Genomic DNA, 15,617 nt, shown 5'->3' with positions numbered 1-15,617 from the left:
AAAAAAAAAAGAAGTGCTAATTGTCTTCCCAACATCCCATGGACTGAGTACAATGAACTCTGCGTTAAAGCATATTTTGCCTCTAATGGGCAATTCCCTGTCTTAACCAATTTCTTCGAAATGATTCTGTGTGATAGAACTCAGCACTTATTTTTAAAAACTCAAGTTAAAATCCCATATTTGGGCTCTGCAATTGATCTTTAGGGTAAATGCAAAATGGGAGTTCTACTGCAACTCTTTGGATTTTATGCAGTAATTTTTCTTAAACCATTTCATTAAGGCTTAAAATGCATACTAGCAGGTAAAAGATGATAATAGATTAAAAAATTAGACTTTATTTTCTGAAGAGAAGTTAAGGACTTCAGGGAATGAAATGATGTTGATCAAAACACTGAAATCTACTAGCTCACTGCTTGTTTATAACCAAAATGAAATGGAGGAAGGAAGGAGTTCAGTTTTCTGTATTGCTTTCACTCTTTATTTTAGGATGTCACATTATGATAACTAGGGAATAGAAGAGGGGAATGAACATATAAGAAGGATACAACCAATTTAAGCTTCATTTCTGGGGTAAGAAAGACATATTAGACAATTTGAAGAGTCCCTATCATAAAGTGGTATACTACACACAACACATAAGAAATACTGATTCATGAAAGACTATATAAAATTAGAATATAAGACTTAGATTACAAAAAATTCTACTGGGGAATTTAATGTATCTCTTTCAGAATCCTATATCTAGTGAAAATATAGATAAGGATGTAGGGAATTTGAGTCACATAATCAAGAAATTCAATACATATGTACAAACCTTTTTCCCTAAAAATAGCAAAAATACTTTTTTGGTGTGTGTCCATGGAATACACACCCAAATCAGTCACATACTTGATTATAAAAATTCTTATTTTAAAAGTAGAATTGTTACTGGTAAAACATTCTTATAATTCAATGAATTAGAAATAAATGTTACTAATAAAAAAGGTAATCAAAATTGTGATCATTTGGTAAACTAAGAAACTCACAGAAAATTACCTAGCAAAGGAAATCAAAACAGTCATCTCAAATGAATCACTGAATCAGACAGATCATTGATGGATGCAAAAACAGTGGCTAAAAGAATGTTGGAAACAGGAGATTCACACAGTTCTCAAGTGTTGCCCCATAGGTTAAAAACTAATTACAGAGTTAAAACTATACTTTTACAATGGAAGTTACTACTATAACCATATGAACCAAACTTAGCATCACCAGTAGTGGGACAACTTGACTTTATGTGCTTATTGATATGAAATGTGCATTATTAATTTTTTGGGAAATACACAGTATTAAGTATATAGCATTACCAGTGAATATTCGTTTTGGCTTTGGAGCTTCCCTGGTGACTCAGATGGTAAAGCATCTGTCTACAATGCAGGAGACCTGGGTTTGAGCCCTGGGTTAGGAAGATCCCCTGGAGAAGGAAATGGCAATCCACTCCAGTACTGTTGCTTGGAAAATCCCATGGACAGAGAAGCCCGGTACGCTACAGTCTATGGGGTCGCAAAGAGTCGGACACAACTGAGAGACTTAACAACAGACATTTATTTCTCACAGTTTTGGCAGTCTATGATCAGGTTGACAGAATGGTTAGGTTCTGGTGAGGGCTTACATCTTGGTTTGCAGACAGCACCATCTCCCTATGTCCTCACTGTGTTCCTCGGAGCACATGTGCAGAGAGACAGCAATCCATCTTTCTTTTTATAAGCCCACCACTCCTATCAGCTAGAACCCTACTCTCATGATCTCACTTAACCTTCATTACCTTCTAAAAACCCTGTCTCCAAATACAGTCATACTGGGTGTTAGAGCTTCAATATATGAATTTTGAGAGGACATAGTTTACTACCCAGGATAGTATATCTCAGTTTGGGACTAACCACGTCCACATGGGGTTATCAGACACCATGTTAAATAATACAGTCCAACAGCTGTACTTGAAGCATACCCCTACTGAGTGAAAGACTTGTTCATTTGCCAGTGAAAATTCTTGCCAAAAAGGTTCAACCTGAATGTCAAGCCTTGACCTAATTTCTAGTTTACAGGAAATATAGTAGAGAAAAGAACATATTAATTGATGCTAGGAGGAAACAAACAAGTTCAGAATGTGGAATAGTGTGCAAAACAACTGACCTGTTTTGTTTTGTTTTGTTTTTCCCTAAAAATCAATGTCATGGGGGAAAAAATAAGCAGAGAAACTGATTTAAAGAGACTAAACGAAAACTGACCAAATACAATATATAACCTCTATCAGATCATGTAATTAAAAAACATCTACACATGATATATTTTTTTTTGCAATAACTGGGAAAATTTGAGTGTATACTGATAAAATTATTGTTTTTAATATTTTTAGACATAGTAATGGTATTTTAGTTATCTAATAGAATGTCCTTGTTTTTCAAAGACATTCTTCAGTACTTAGATTAGAAGTGTATGATGTCTGTTTTTACATTTAAATGATTCAGTGAAAAATAAAAAAAAAACAAAAACATTTAATATATGTGATATATATGTATTTATAAAAGCAAGAAAGCAAAATGGGCATATTACTAACAGTGGATAAAATGAGGTACAGGGCATACAGATATCCATCTTGACCACTTTTGAGCTAAAAAAAAAAATCACAATTTTACATCTGAATACAGCAATTACCATAGGAGACACTGGAAAAATGATTCAGTTCAGTTCAGTTCAGTCACTCAGTCGTGTCTGACTCTCTGAGACCCCATGAATCACAGCACACCAGGCCTCCCTGTCCATTACCAACTCCCGGAGTTCACTCAAACTCATGTCCATCGAGTCAGTGATGCCATCCAGCCATCTCATCCTTGGTCGTCCCCTTTTCCTCCTGCCCCCAATCCCTCCCAGCATCAGGGTCTTTTCCAATGAGTCAACTTTTCGCATGAGGTGGCCAAAGTATTGGAGTTTCAGCTTGAGCATCAGTCCTTCCAATGAACACCCAGGACTGATCTCCTTTAGAATGGACTGGTTGGATCTCCTTGCAGTCTAAGGGACTCTTGAGAGTCTTCTCCAGCACCACAGTTCAAAAGCATCAATTCTTCAGTGCTCAGCTTTCTTCACAGTCCAACTCTCACATCCAGAAAGGTGACTAAAGACCTACTATTAAAAGGACTCCAGGAGCCAGATGGTTTTACAGCTGACTCCTAACTTCTCTCTACAAACCTGATCATTTCTATACTATGCTTTCATTTCATACCATGAAAAAATAGAAGTCTTTAGCTCATGCTATGAATATAGTACATCCTTAACACTATTTAAACTTTAAATAAAGAGAGCCCCCTCTCCTTCTAAAAAAAAGAAAATTATAGACTAACCTCGGCTATTATTATAGACAGCAGAACTGTAGGGAAAAAAGTAACTATCCTGATATTGTAAAGATAATTCAATATCAAGATAGCAATCAATATACTTCATACATCGATAAACCAGATGAGAAACATGATGTGATTATCTCAATATATGCTGAAAACACTATTAAACTTCATCTGACATTTCTAATAAAAGCTGTGAATAAAATAGTTACTAATGAGTCCTCAGTTCTGCTCAAAGGATTTTAACATGTATTTTTTAATTTAATGTTCACACGTTTAATCTTCAGAGACAGATTCTGTTATCCCCACTTTACTCTCTAGGCTAAATGTCTAGGAGAGGGAATGCTGAATCCTATAATCACTGTATGTTTAACTTTATAAGAAACTGCTAAAGTGATCTACAGATTGGCCACACTGTTTTGTATTCCCATCAGCAATGCATTCTCTCAGAGTCTGAGTGTGTAGTCTGCATTTTTATGCTCTTAACAGTGTCTTTTGCAAAGCAAAAGAGATTCATTTTGATGAAGTCCTATTTATCATCTTTTTCTTTTGTATGTGATGCTTTTGGTATAACATTTAAGACTCCTTTGCCCAATTTAAGGCCGTGAAGATTTGTCTCTTATGTTTTCTTCTAGAAGTTTTATAGTTTACATTTTGATCTAAGATCCATACATGCCCTGCATGTGAGCCATACAGTGTATATATGGGACCTGAGTGATGCTCTCTCTTGCAGTTCATTTCTCAAACACTTTGGTGTGATATTTAGGGTCAGATATAGGCTTATGCAGCTTGGAGGTGAGCCCAAAATTTTAACACAATTTTAACTTTCCTGTGCTCCCTCCACACCACAAATTCCTCCACATTTTCTTGCTTCCTAAAGCCCAGGGTTTTTGTTTCCCTATGCTGCTACATGTTTTCCCATGACTTTTCAGCAATATTGGGCCTGTTTTCAAGGTCAAACAGTGATAAGATTAAGAGAGAAAATAATGCCATGGGAACTCTTCCTGAGACCTCAGGATCTTAGTTCCTCTGACTGGGAATTTGGGGTCCATCCAACTGGCGCTGCTGCCATCATTACCGCTGCTGCCTCAGCTTTGCCTGGTATTCAAATGACAATGAAATAAGCAATAACAACAAACCCAGGGAATTCCCCACTCCTCTAACCCATGATGGTCCTCTGTCCTGTTCCTTATGCCCAAACAGATCATTTCTGTTGCAGTTCTTTCTCTCTTCCTTATTGTGCAGTTCTGGCCTTTAAACTGCTTTGAATTCAGGTTGAGAAGCCAGAGGAGGAAAAAAAAAAAAAAAAAGGAAATTCACCACTGGTTTAATAGTACTCTGAATTTGTTTCCTCCCCCAATCCATCATTTACTCTTAAGAGTCCTTAGATAGCAGCTACAGGCATTCTGTCTAGAGGTTTTAGTTGCATTCAGAGGAAGATACAGATGGGATTAAGCATGGTTACTCCATCTTGACCAAAACTGGAATCCCCTCTATAGCCTTTTGGATCACAAGTTCTATTGTAAATACAATTTTAAAGTATTCTTTTCAGACTTCACATATTACCTAAAGTAAAGATACATCACTTTGCCAATAATGATCCATATAGTCAAAGCTATGGTTTTTCCAGTAGTCATGTGTGGATGTGAGAGTTGGACCATAAAGAAGGTTGAGCACTGAAGAACTGATACTTTCAGACTGTGGTGCTGGAGAAGACTCTTGAGAGTCCCTTTGACTGCAAAGAGATCAAACCAGTCAACCCTAAAGGAAATCAATCATAAATATTCATTAGAAGGGCTGGTGCTGAAGCTGAAGTGCCAATACTTCGCCACCTGATGCGAAGAGCTGACTCACTGGAAAAGACCCTGATGCCAGGAAAGATTGAAGGCAGGAGGGGAAGGGGATGACAGAGGATGAGGTGTTTGGATGGCATCACTCAATAGACATGAGTTTAAGCAAGATCTGGGAGATGGTGAAGGACAGGGAAGCCTAGCGTGTTGCAGTCCATGGGGTTGCAAAGAGATGGACACAACTCAGCAACTGAACAACAGTAACAATGATACATTTATTACTTAAAGTAAGGCACCTGTATTTGATCACATTTTACGATAGCAGGCTAATGAATACCCTTCAATAGAGCAGAATGTTCATTGTTTGGTAACCCTCACAAATGGGTGAAGTTTATTGATACTGATGGTCTCAAGAGCATGTTGAAGAAGATAAGAGCATGCCTAGTGGAGGATAGCTGGCAGATGTGAGGAGAAAGTCTATTATCTCTGGAACTGGGAAGATTCAGTACACAGAGAGAAACCATATTAAAACACCCAGATGGCACTGAAGGTAAATCCTGTAGCTGCTATCTACACCTGTTAAAAACCCAGGATAGATTTAGGTTAACAGCAGGTTACTAGAGTCATTCAATAATTTTAATAAAATATATCAAACTAAATTAATTTAAGCAATAAATATTTGGCATTCTGAAACAATATTTAGAGAAGCCTACAGAAAATAGAACATAATTTTAAATGGGAGTTAGAGGTGGGGAATATTGAGTATAAGTTTACATTCAGAGGAGTAAACTCATTTTCCATGTTACAAGACAGAGGGTATTTCTCAGACTTGTCAATTAATACAAATTGATACAAAATGTACAAATTGGTACAAAATCAATGCAAAATAATAAATTAATATATATCAATGAAATGGTGCAAATTAAATCTCTGAAGAGATCCGAGACAAAGATTATTTTGCTCAGAAGCAAACAGAAGCATGTTCCAGGAAGAATCTTTCTGAGTTGTTAGATAAATATTATGCTTTTTGTGAGCATTTTTCTTTAAGAGGTTCATCATTTTGAATGCAGAAATAGGAGCTGCCTGTAAAATTGATGAATCTAGTCATTACATAAAATGAAATAAACTCCCTAGAGACTATTTCTATTTCCCATGTAAGCCATGCATTCATAAATACAATTAATTAATAACTCTTTATGTGTATGTATGCATGTGTGTGTATATATATGTGTGTGTATATGTATATGTGTGTGTGTGTGTGTATGTGTGTGTATATATATATATATATATATATATATATACATATACACCATAGGCAGAAAAAGGATGTTTAGATAAGAAAGGCTCATAGGTGGTGATTTGGGTAGGGCTGCAGCAACATTTGGTCTTCCCTGGTGGCTCAGTGGTGAAGAATCCACCTGCCAATGCAGGAGACTCGGGTTTGATCCCTGGACTGGGAAGAAACCCTAGAGAAAGAAATGGAAACCCACTCTAGTATTCTTGCCTGGGAAATCCCATGGACAGAGGAGCCTGGTGGGCTATCGTCCATGGTGTCACAAGAGAGCTGGACACGACCTAGCGACTAAACAACTACAGCACAACATTTATTGAGCACTTACTGTGTGCCTTAAATTTATACATGCAATACTTAATCTATATAAAAATCTAAAGAGGTAGGCAGTTATTATTGTTCCAAGCTTACAAATAAGAAAACTGAAGCATAGAGAGGTCAAATTATTGCTCAAGGTCCCACAGCTAGGAGGAGAGGGAGGCAAGATTGGACCCCACATTGTCTGCCTCAGAGTGTGTGAGCTTAATTACTATGTTAACTCACCAGTGAAATAAGTTGTTAAACATGCATAAGACTCTGGATGCCAAAAAGAAAACCAAGCAGAAACCAGCTGGATATGAAGGGAACTTGATCACATGTATCTTCTATTACATTAGATTGGCATTTCCTCACCTCAGCAATAAGGGAAATCGGTATGTAAGCAGGTATATTTAACTTCATTATTGTTTAAGATTAAAAAATATTACTAAAGACAGTTCTCTCTTTACCTCTGTATGCATTCCCATGGTGACTGTTATTAAAAACTTTGTAGTCAGTAGGCACATACGATGAAAAAAATCATTCTAGGATGACATAAAATAGAAGAGGACACATACCCCAAATAAAATTTAAAGACTTAACTAAAATGATGCTAGCGGAGACACTGCATTACCTAAAAGTTTTTCATTCTGCAATGGACACAGAGCAGGATATGATATTTTCTTGTCTGATCTGTGGAAGAGGCTGATGGAGGGCTGATGGGATCCCAAATGGGGTTGGGAAATGAGCCTGAGGGTAACAAATTCCTCTAATTTCAAATTTTTATAACTGAGGTAGACAAATTTCCCTGTTTGGCTACCCGAGACCAGGGCTGGCCTTGTTTACCTTTAACTTTTCTAGGTCAAGGAGAAAATTTGTACCGAAGAATTTCTGTGCTGCATGAGCAAGTCAACCCAATCACTCATGATGGATGAAGATTTCCTGTGTTTGTTTTTAACTGGCCTGTCTTGGTTATAAAAGTACATCTCTTTTTCCCTAGAGGATTTGTTAATCAAGGTAGATTGCTGGCATCAGGAATAAGCTCATTTATTTGCAGTGGCAGAAGAAGGAACTAGTTGGGAGTGCAGGCCCCTGGGCTCGGGCTGCCTGGCCTTGGAGTCTGACTCTGCAGCCGGACAGGGGGGTGACCCCGTGCCACTTCATCAGGCCTCACCCACTCTAGGAGGAAGCTACTACCATCATCTCCATTTCATAGATTAGAGGCAGAGTCACAAGGAAGTTTTGTACTTTACCTTGTACTTTATTTTCTAATATCTGGCACAGAATACATTGTCAATAAAAGCTAGCTATTATTCTTTGTGATATCGGAAGCAAAAATCTGGAAGTTGTAAAAGTCATATTGCTGGGGGCACTTTCTCATACTGTCTGGAATACAAGTTCTGAATTGCTCTGGTAAGCTAGGCTTTCTGCACTGTGGCTGAGATGTGTTAAAGAGATGGGTCTGGCATTCCTATCTGGGAGAAGCTAGGAAAGGTTTGCACTGCGGTATGGTCCCATCACCTCATGGCAAATAGATGGGGAAACAATGGAAACAGTGACAGACTGTATTTTCTTGGGCTCCAAAATCACTGCAGATGGTGATTGCAGCCATGAAATTAAAAGATGCTTCCTCTTTGGAAGAAAAGCTACGACAAATCTAGATAGTATATTAAAAAGCAGAGACATTACTTTGCCAACAAAGGTCTGTATAGTCAAAGCTATGGTTTTTCCAGTAGTCATGTATGGATGGGAGAGTTGGACCATGACGAAGGATGAGCACCAAAGAACTGATGCTTTTGAACTGTGGTGTTGGAGAAGACTCTTGAGAGTCCCTTGGACTGTAAGGAGATTCACCCAGTCAATCCTAAAGGAAATCAACTCTGAATATTCTTTAGAAGGACTGATGCTGAAGCTGAAGCTCCAATACTTTGGCTGTCTGATGCCAAGAGCCAACTGACTGGAAAAGATCCTGATGCTGAGAAAGACCGAGGGCAAGAGGAGAAGGGGACGACTGAGGATGAGATGGTTGGATTATATCATTGACTCAATGGACATGAGATTGAGCAAGCTCCAGGAGATGGTGAGGGACAGGGAAGCCTGGCATGCTGCAGTCCATGGTGTCGCTCACGATTGAGCAACTGAACAACAAATGGGCTCTCTAATTCCATTAACTCCATGTGACATCCTACTCTTAACTAAGAATAGGGTTACCACCCCAAGTTACTTACCACTGCCAGAAAGTTTTACTCTGTTGGTCTCTGAGCTTTCTTTGTAAACGTGTGATTATTTGGTGGATAATACTGTTTACTGGCCTCTGTAGGGCAAAACCTGACACCTTTGATCTCTTATTTCCTGGCTAACATCAGAGCTAGTCCTTGGCTACTGAGAGTTGAGTTTTCCTAACCACCAGGGAGGAGGCCTGGATTCTAATCAAGAGACCATTCTGCTTGCTTTACACGTAAACCTCCAAAATAATACTGGAGGAATCTTTTTCTCTAGAATTTTTAAGAAGCAAAGGTCTCTGTGTTAAATGCTGCATTAAAATGGTGCATTAAAATTATTTTGTTATTATTAATAAAACTCTGTCTGTGTAATTCTCCAGGCAAGAATACTGGAGTGGGTGGCCATTTCCTTCTTCACGGGCTCTTCCTGTCCCAGAAATCAAACCCAGGTCTCCTGTATTGCAGGCAGATTCTTTACCGTCTGAGCCACCAGGGAAGTCCCAGGATAAGACTTAGCCAATGGAGAATTTGTTTCATATGCAAAGATCAATCTTTACATAGAGTTTCTCTAAGCTTAAGTCATTGCCATTTCAAGTTAATTCTATCAAAGTGAAATTCATATTAATGTTCTCAATTTTTACCTTACATAAAACTGCATCTTACTGTGATAGTTTGCAGCTGAATGACAAATTTATAGGGACAAAAAAAAAATCCTCAAGTACATACCTAATAATTAAAAGGAAAAAAAGTTGAATGTAAAAAATATATAAGAGGGAAGGCAAAGCGTATAGATAAATCACAGCCAAGTGAGGATGTTTGAGTTCATTCTATATCATGTTTGCATGCCTGCCCTTTGGGTTCCCCTATGTGTGTCATTTTATGAAGCCCCAGTTTACTAACACTCTGGCATTTCACGGAAAGCATCTGACATGAAAGATGGTTAATGAGATATTTCTCTGTAAACAAGCAAAGTCTCCCTCCATACAGTGTAAATGATGGACAACGATCATTTAAAAGCTATAATGAAATTGAGGATTTCTTTGATAGCGTTATAAACCATGATGGACGTAGAGCATATGATAGTACCACTATTACACGGTCACACCAAATGTGTGTTGTGCTTGTGCCTGAACACACACTAACTTATGGTCCTAGTCTTTTATGTTTATTCTAGTATGTTCTATTTCCTTCTTGATCAATGCACAATGAATTTTTCTCCTCAAGGTAGCTCCATTTCCACGTGGGTTTATAAGTCTAAACCAGTGGTTCTCCAAATGTAGTCCCAGAAACAGCCATATCAGCATTGCCTGGAGTGTGGTTAAAATACAAATTCTTAGGCCCTGAACCAGACCTACTGGATCAGAAACTCTGAGGCTGGGGCCAGCAATCTGGAGTTTAATGAGCCCTCGAGGTGGTTCTGATGTTCATTTGAGTTTGAAAGCTTATGGTTTTAACTTTTACTCTTCTTCCCGTCTGGCTGGTGGATAAGTCTGGAATTGAATTGGTGGGCCATTTGGAGCTAGTTCTCACTGGGGCATCTCCGTGACCTGGCAACTCCATACTGTGCCTCTCAGCAGGCCGTAACACACTGGGCTAAGATGACCTCCGGGACTCTTACTGTGGATGCTACAGTTGATGTTACTGTCTTTCTCTATTAGGCACTGTACTATAACCTGATAAACCATCTAACTCGCCTAAGGCCCCATTTTATATTACCCTCTCCCTGCTGATCCAGTTGTCAGGAGACTGCATAAGCTATGATATCTATCTGAAGCCAATGGATGCCTTTCAAAAAAGTGGTAAAGAACCTGCCTGTCAATGCCGGAGATGTAAGAGATGTGGGTTCAATCCCTGGGTCTAGAAGATCCCCTGGAGGAGGGCATGGCAACCCACCCCAGTATTCTTGCCTGGCAATCCCACAGACAGAGGAGCCTGCCGGGCTACAGTCCACAGCATCGCACACAGTGGGACAGGACAGAAGGAACTTAGCACGCACGCATGCATAGGAGAATCCGGTAAATATTTTAGGGTAAAACATGTTATTGCTTTGGGGACAAATCCTTCAGGGTAAAGAAACACAATAGTAGGAAGTAAGTTATATTTGAATTACTTTAAAGAAAATGTTGCCAGCACCACTTTATGTTCTGAATATTCTAATTTACCTGATAGAGCATTCAATATATTTCTCTTGTGGGGATTGATATCCTCTCACTTCTGCTTTCCAAGTCCTAATTTTTCCATGCATGTATCCACCTACTGAATTTATTTTCCAGAAACCTGAACACTATTATCTTACTATCAGTTTACAGAGGAGCCGACACTATAGTGTTTAATGCAATATTTGCGCTCATCCAGAGGAGCCTACAAAGTAGCTACCACTGTGAAAGAAATTGCAGGTCACATTTACATGGTTAGAAAATAGTTCAACAAGCATTTCAAAACACTCTCCATTTCAACCTTTGGTCAAAGCGCTTTAAGTGTTTAGCAATATTCACAGTACTTTAAAAGGACCCTTTCCCCTTGAATTTGGCTTGACACATAGCCACTTGGCCCAGTTTAAAGATAAGCTTTTTTATCCTAAACTCATTAGTCCTGCTCTTGCTTCTATTTGTCAAGTGGGTAGAAATCTGTCAATAAAGGCTTAACAAAAGAAATATATATGTGTGATTATTACACCCATCTAATTTTCATGTATCAATTATTTATTCAATTCTTCCATGTGCCAGGCGCTACACTCATGCTGGAATAACAGAGTCCTTGTCTGAAAAAAATCTTCTTGGAAGTCCCCTCCCAGTCAGGTGGATCTTTTCCTGTCAGATGTGATGGGTATGGATTTGCCTCACAGAGAATATGTGGGGACCGGGGAGGGGCTGCAGGATCATCAAGATGTATGCCTTTGGGAAATAAAATGTGATTTACATAAAGCACTGTTACATTCTGGCATGGGAAAATGAGGACCCAGGTCAAAGAAACACTTAAATAAAGACAAGAGCATTTTACAACAGATTTGTCCCTTTACGCAGTTGCCACAAGCTATTCATTTTTCATCATATTGTCTACTACCTGCATCTTTCAGGTTCATAGCAATCACCTTCCAAGCACTGCTTATTGAATGGCCTCTGACTAAAGCCTTGACCCCATTTTCCTTTGAGAAGTTGTCTAATCTGTGTTTATAGCATCCCTCTGGCTAAACATATGGCTGAATAATCAAACACACTTCAGTATTTCCTGTGTCCTCAATTCTATCCTAAGTGCTATAGGAATTAAAAACAAAACTTCATTTTTTTCCTTCATATCACAGCCTTTTCTGTATAAATTTTATTTTATCATAAGTATCTTGAAGACAAGACTGGTGTCTTACTCATTTTTGTCAATGCCATAGCATATCACATTGTACTCAATAAATCTGATTGAATGGAAGAACTCACAGATAAAGACAATCACTTCTAGGGACTGTAGACTGTGAACAGACATCATCCTGAGATTTCTAGAACTCTTGGTAAAGTCAGTTCTGTTGGTGATCAGTCATATTGTTTCACCTTGTCATTGAAGGTTGACTTGACCCCAGGGAAAGTAAAGGCACACCCAGGCCACTGTACTTTTGGCCAGTCAGCAACATCTGAAACGGAATAGCACAATCATACTTCATAGTGATGTCCTCTGTTAAGCAGTGTCACCCACCTGATCTGAAGCCAAGTCAGCATGGGGGTTGTTCCTCCTCCGAATATCCAGACTGTGAAGAACACGAGGAGCAGCGTGGTGGTAAACATCATTTGCTTCGGCTGAGATTCTGTGCTCCGAATAGCCAAGGCAAAGGCTATTGCTCCTCGCAAACCTTACAGGGAAACACCAAAGGAAGAAAAGTAAACATCTATACAAGTGTCATACTCATTTCATTGAATTTATATTTACCATGTACTGACAAACGCAACTTCTTTTTAAAATTAAACTTTTAATTTTGAGATAACTGTAGACTCACCTGTAGTTGTAAGAAATAATAGGGACTTACTGCATGCCTGTTCCTCATTTCCTCCCCAAAGACAACATCTTGCAAAACTCAAGTAACAACATCACAACCAGGATTTTGACACGGATACAGGCAAGATTCAGTACATTCCCATCACTGTAAAGATCCCTCATGTTACCCTTTATAAACACACCTGCTTTTCTCCCACACACTTCCTCCTTAACATCTGGCAACCACTGATCCACTCTCCTTTTCTATAATTTTGCCATTTCGAGAATGTGATATAAATGGAATTGTAAAGTAGGTAGCCTTGTGGAACTGGCTTTTTTTTCACCCAGCCTAATTCCCTGGATACTCATCCAGGTTGTCAAATGTATCAGTAGTTCGTTTCTTTTCACTGTTGAGTGGTAAGTATTTCCATGGTATGCATGTTCCACAGTTTGTTTGTTAAAGACCGTCTGGGTAGTTCCTGGTCTTGGCTGTTACAAAAAGGGCTGCTGTGTATGTGAACATAAGTTTTCAATTCTCTGAGATAAATTCCCAGGAACAATCACTGAGTTATATAGAATTTGCATGTTTTTAAAAGAAACCGCCAAACTTTTCCAGAAGGGCACTACCATTTTACAACCCCAGCAGCAACATATGAGTCATCCAGTTTCTCTGCATCCTTATCAGCCTTTAGTGTTGTCTCTGTTTTAAATTTTAGTCATTCTGATAGCTTACAGGGACTGTAATTTCCATTTTCTGAATGGAATTTAATATTTTATTCTTGTTTTTAATTGGAGGATGATGGCTTTACCTCATTGTGTTGGTTTCTGCCACACATCAACATGAATCAGCTATAGGTATATACATGTTCCCCACCCTACCTTGGGTATTGAATATTTTTTAATGTGCTCATTTGTTATCTGTATACCTGCTCAGGTGAAATGGCTCTTCGAGTCTTTATCTCATTTTCTCATTGAATGGTTGGATTTTTTGATTGTGAAATTTTGAGAGTTCTTTATATATTCTAGATAATAGTCCTCTGTTGGCTATACAGTTTGCAAATATTTCCTCCCACTTTGTAGCTTTCTATTGATGACCTTTAATCTGTTGATATTTCTTTTTATGAATCATCTATTTGCAGTCAAGTCTATGAACTACTAGCTCAGCAGGTAAAGAATCCACCTGCAATGCAGGAGCTGCCAGTTTGATTCCTGGGTTGGGGAAGAGCTCCTGGAGAAAGGATAGGCTATTAAAAGATGCTTACTCCTTGGAAGGAAAGTTATGACCAACCTAGACAATATATTAAAAAGCAGAGACATTACTTTGTCAACAAAGGTCTGTCTAGTCAAGGCTATGGTTTTTCCAGTAGTCATGCATGGATGTGAGAGTTGGACTATAAAGAAAGCTGAGCACCAAAGAACTGATGCTTTTGAATTGTAATGTTGGAGAAGACTCTTGAGAGTCCCTTGGACTGCAAGGAGATCCAACCAGTCCATCCTAAAGGAGATCAGTCCTGAGCGTTCATTGGAAGGACTGATGTTAAAGCTGAACTCCAATACTTTGGCCACATGATGCGAAGAGATGACTCATTTGAAAAGACCCTGATGCTGGGAAAGATTGAGGGCAGGAGGAGAAGGGGACGACAGAGGATGAGACGGTTGGATGGCATCACTGACTCAATGGACATGAGTTTGGGTAAACTCCAGGAGTTGGTGATGGACAGGGAGGCCTGGGGTGCTGTAGTCCATGGGGTTGCAAAGAGTCAGAGATGACTGAGCAACTGAACTGAAGTGAACCCACTCTAGTATTCTTGGTCTGCCCTGGTGGCTCAGACAGTAAAGAATCCACCTGTAATGCGGGAGACCTGGGTTCGATCCCTGGGTTGGGAAGATCCCCTGGAGGAGGGCATGGCAATCCACTCCAGTATTCTTGGATGGAGAATCCCATGGACAGAGGAGTCTGGCAGGCTACAGTCTAGGGGGTCACAAAGACTCAGACACGACTGAGCAACTAAGCACGGCACTGAGAACTCTATATTAGCTCTAGGTCTCAAAGATTTTCCTCTATGTTTTAAATTTTTTTCTAAAGTTACATAGCTTTACATTTTACATTTAAGTCCATGCTCATTTTAAGTTAATTTTGGCATAAGCAGTGAGTTTTAGGTTGAGAGTCTTCTTTTTTTTCTTTTCTTTCCATGGATGTTTAATTGCTCTATTGAATTGCTTTTGTACCTTTTTAAAAAATCAGTTTGGTGTATTTGTTGGCTCGACTCCTAGGTTCTCTATTTTGTTCCATTGATCTGTGTGTCTATTCCTATTCTGATGGTATACTGTCATGATTATTGGAGGTATATGGTAGGACTTGATATCAGGTAGAGTGATTCTTACTTTTCATTTTCAAAATGATTTTAAATACTCTACCATGCAATTAAAAAAATATTGTCTGTATTTACCAAAAAAAGTCTTTCTGGGTACACATAATTTTTGGAAAAATCAAATGTGTTAGACAACAAGGAAAACCAAGCTTATGGATCACTGAAAATGAGTAAATAATTAAATAACAGTTAAGAATTCCTCCAGACTGAGAACATACTTTTACAAAGTCTATAATCTGAACTGATGTATTAAAATCTGATTTTTTGCTTCATTTTTCCTCTTTAATAATAATATGCTAATTGAATTTTTATGA

General features: G+C 38.6%; 1 protein-coding gene across 4 annotated transcripts in view; it reads right to left on the bottom strand.

Annotated features, from left to right (window-relative positions):
- Positions 1-15,617, bottom strand: part of SLC9A9 (solute carrier family 9 member A9) — a 651,239-nt gene that overhangs the window by 207,042 nt on the left and 428,580 nt on the right. For all 4 annotated transcript variants that reach the window (XR_011251201.1, XM_069563205.1, XM_069563219.1 and 1 more), the window contains exon 12: positions 12,656-12,809. Coding sequence is in view for 3 of the 4 variants with exons in the window: in XM_069563205.1 (XP_069419306.1) it covers positions 12,656-12,809 (154 nt within the window). In the remaining variant the exon portion in view is untranslated. The remainder of the gene's footprint in view (positions 1-12,655; positions 12,810-15,617) is intronic.

The sequence above is a fragment of the Ovis canadensis genome, chromosome 1 (genome assembly GCF_042477335.2).
Source record: "Ovis canadensis isolate MfBH-ARS-UI-01 breed Bighorn chromosome 1, ARS-UI_OviCan_v2, whole genome shotgun sequence".
Lineage (NCBI taxonomy): Eukaryota > Metazoa > Chordata > Mammalia > Artiodactyla > Bovidae > Ovis > Ovis canadensis.
Note: the sequence above shows the minus strand (reverse complement) of the source record. Positions and strands in the feature narration are given on the sequence as shown.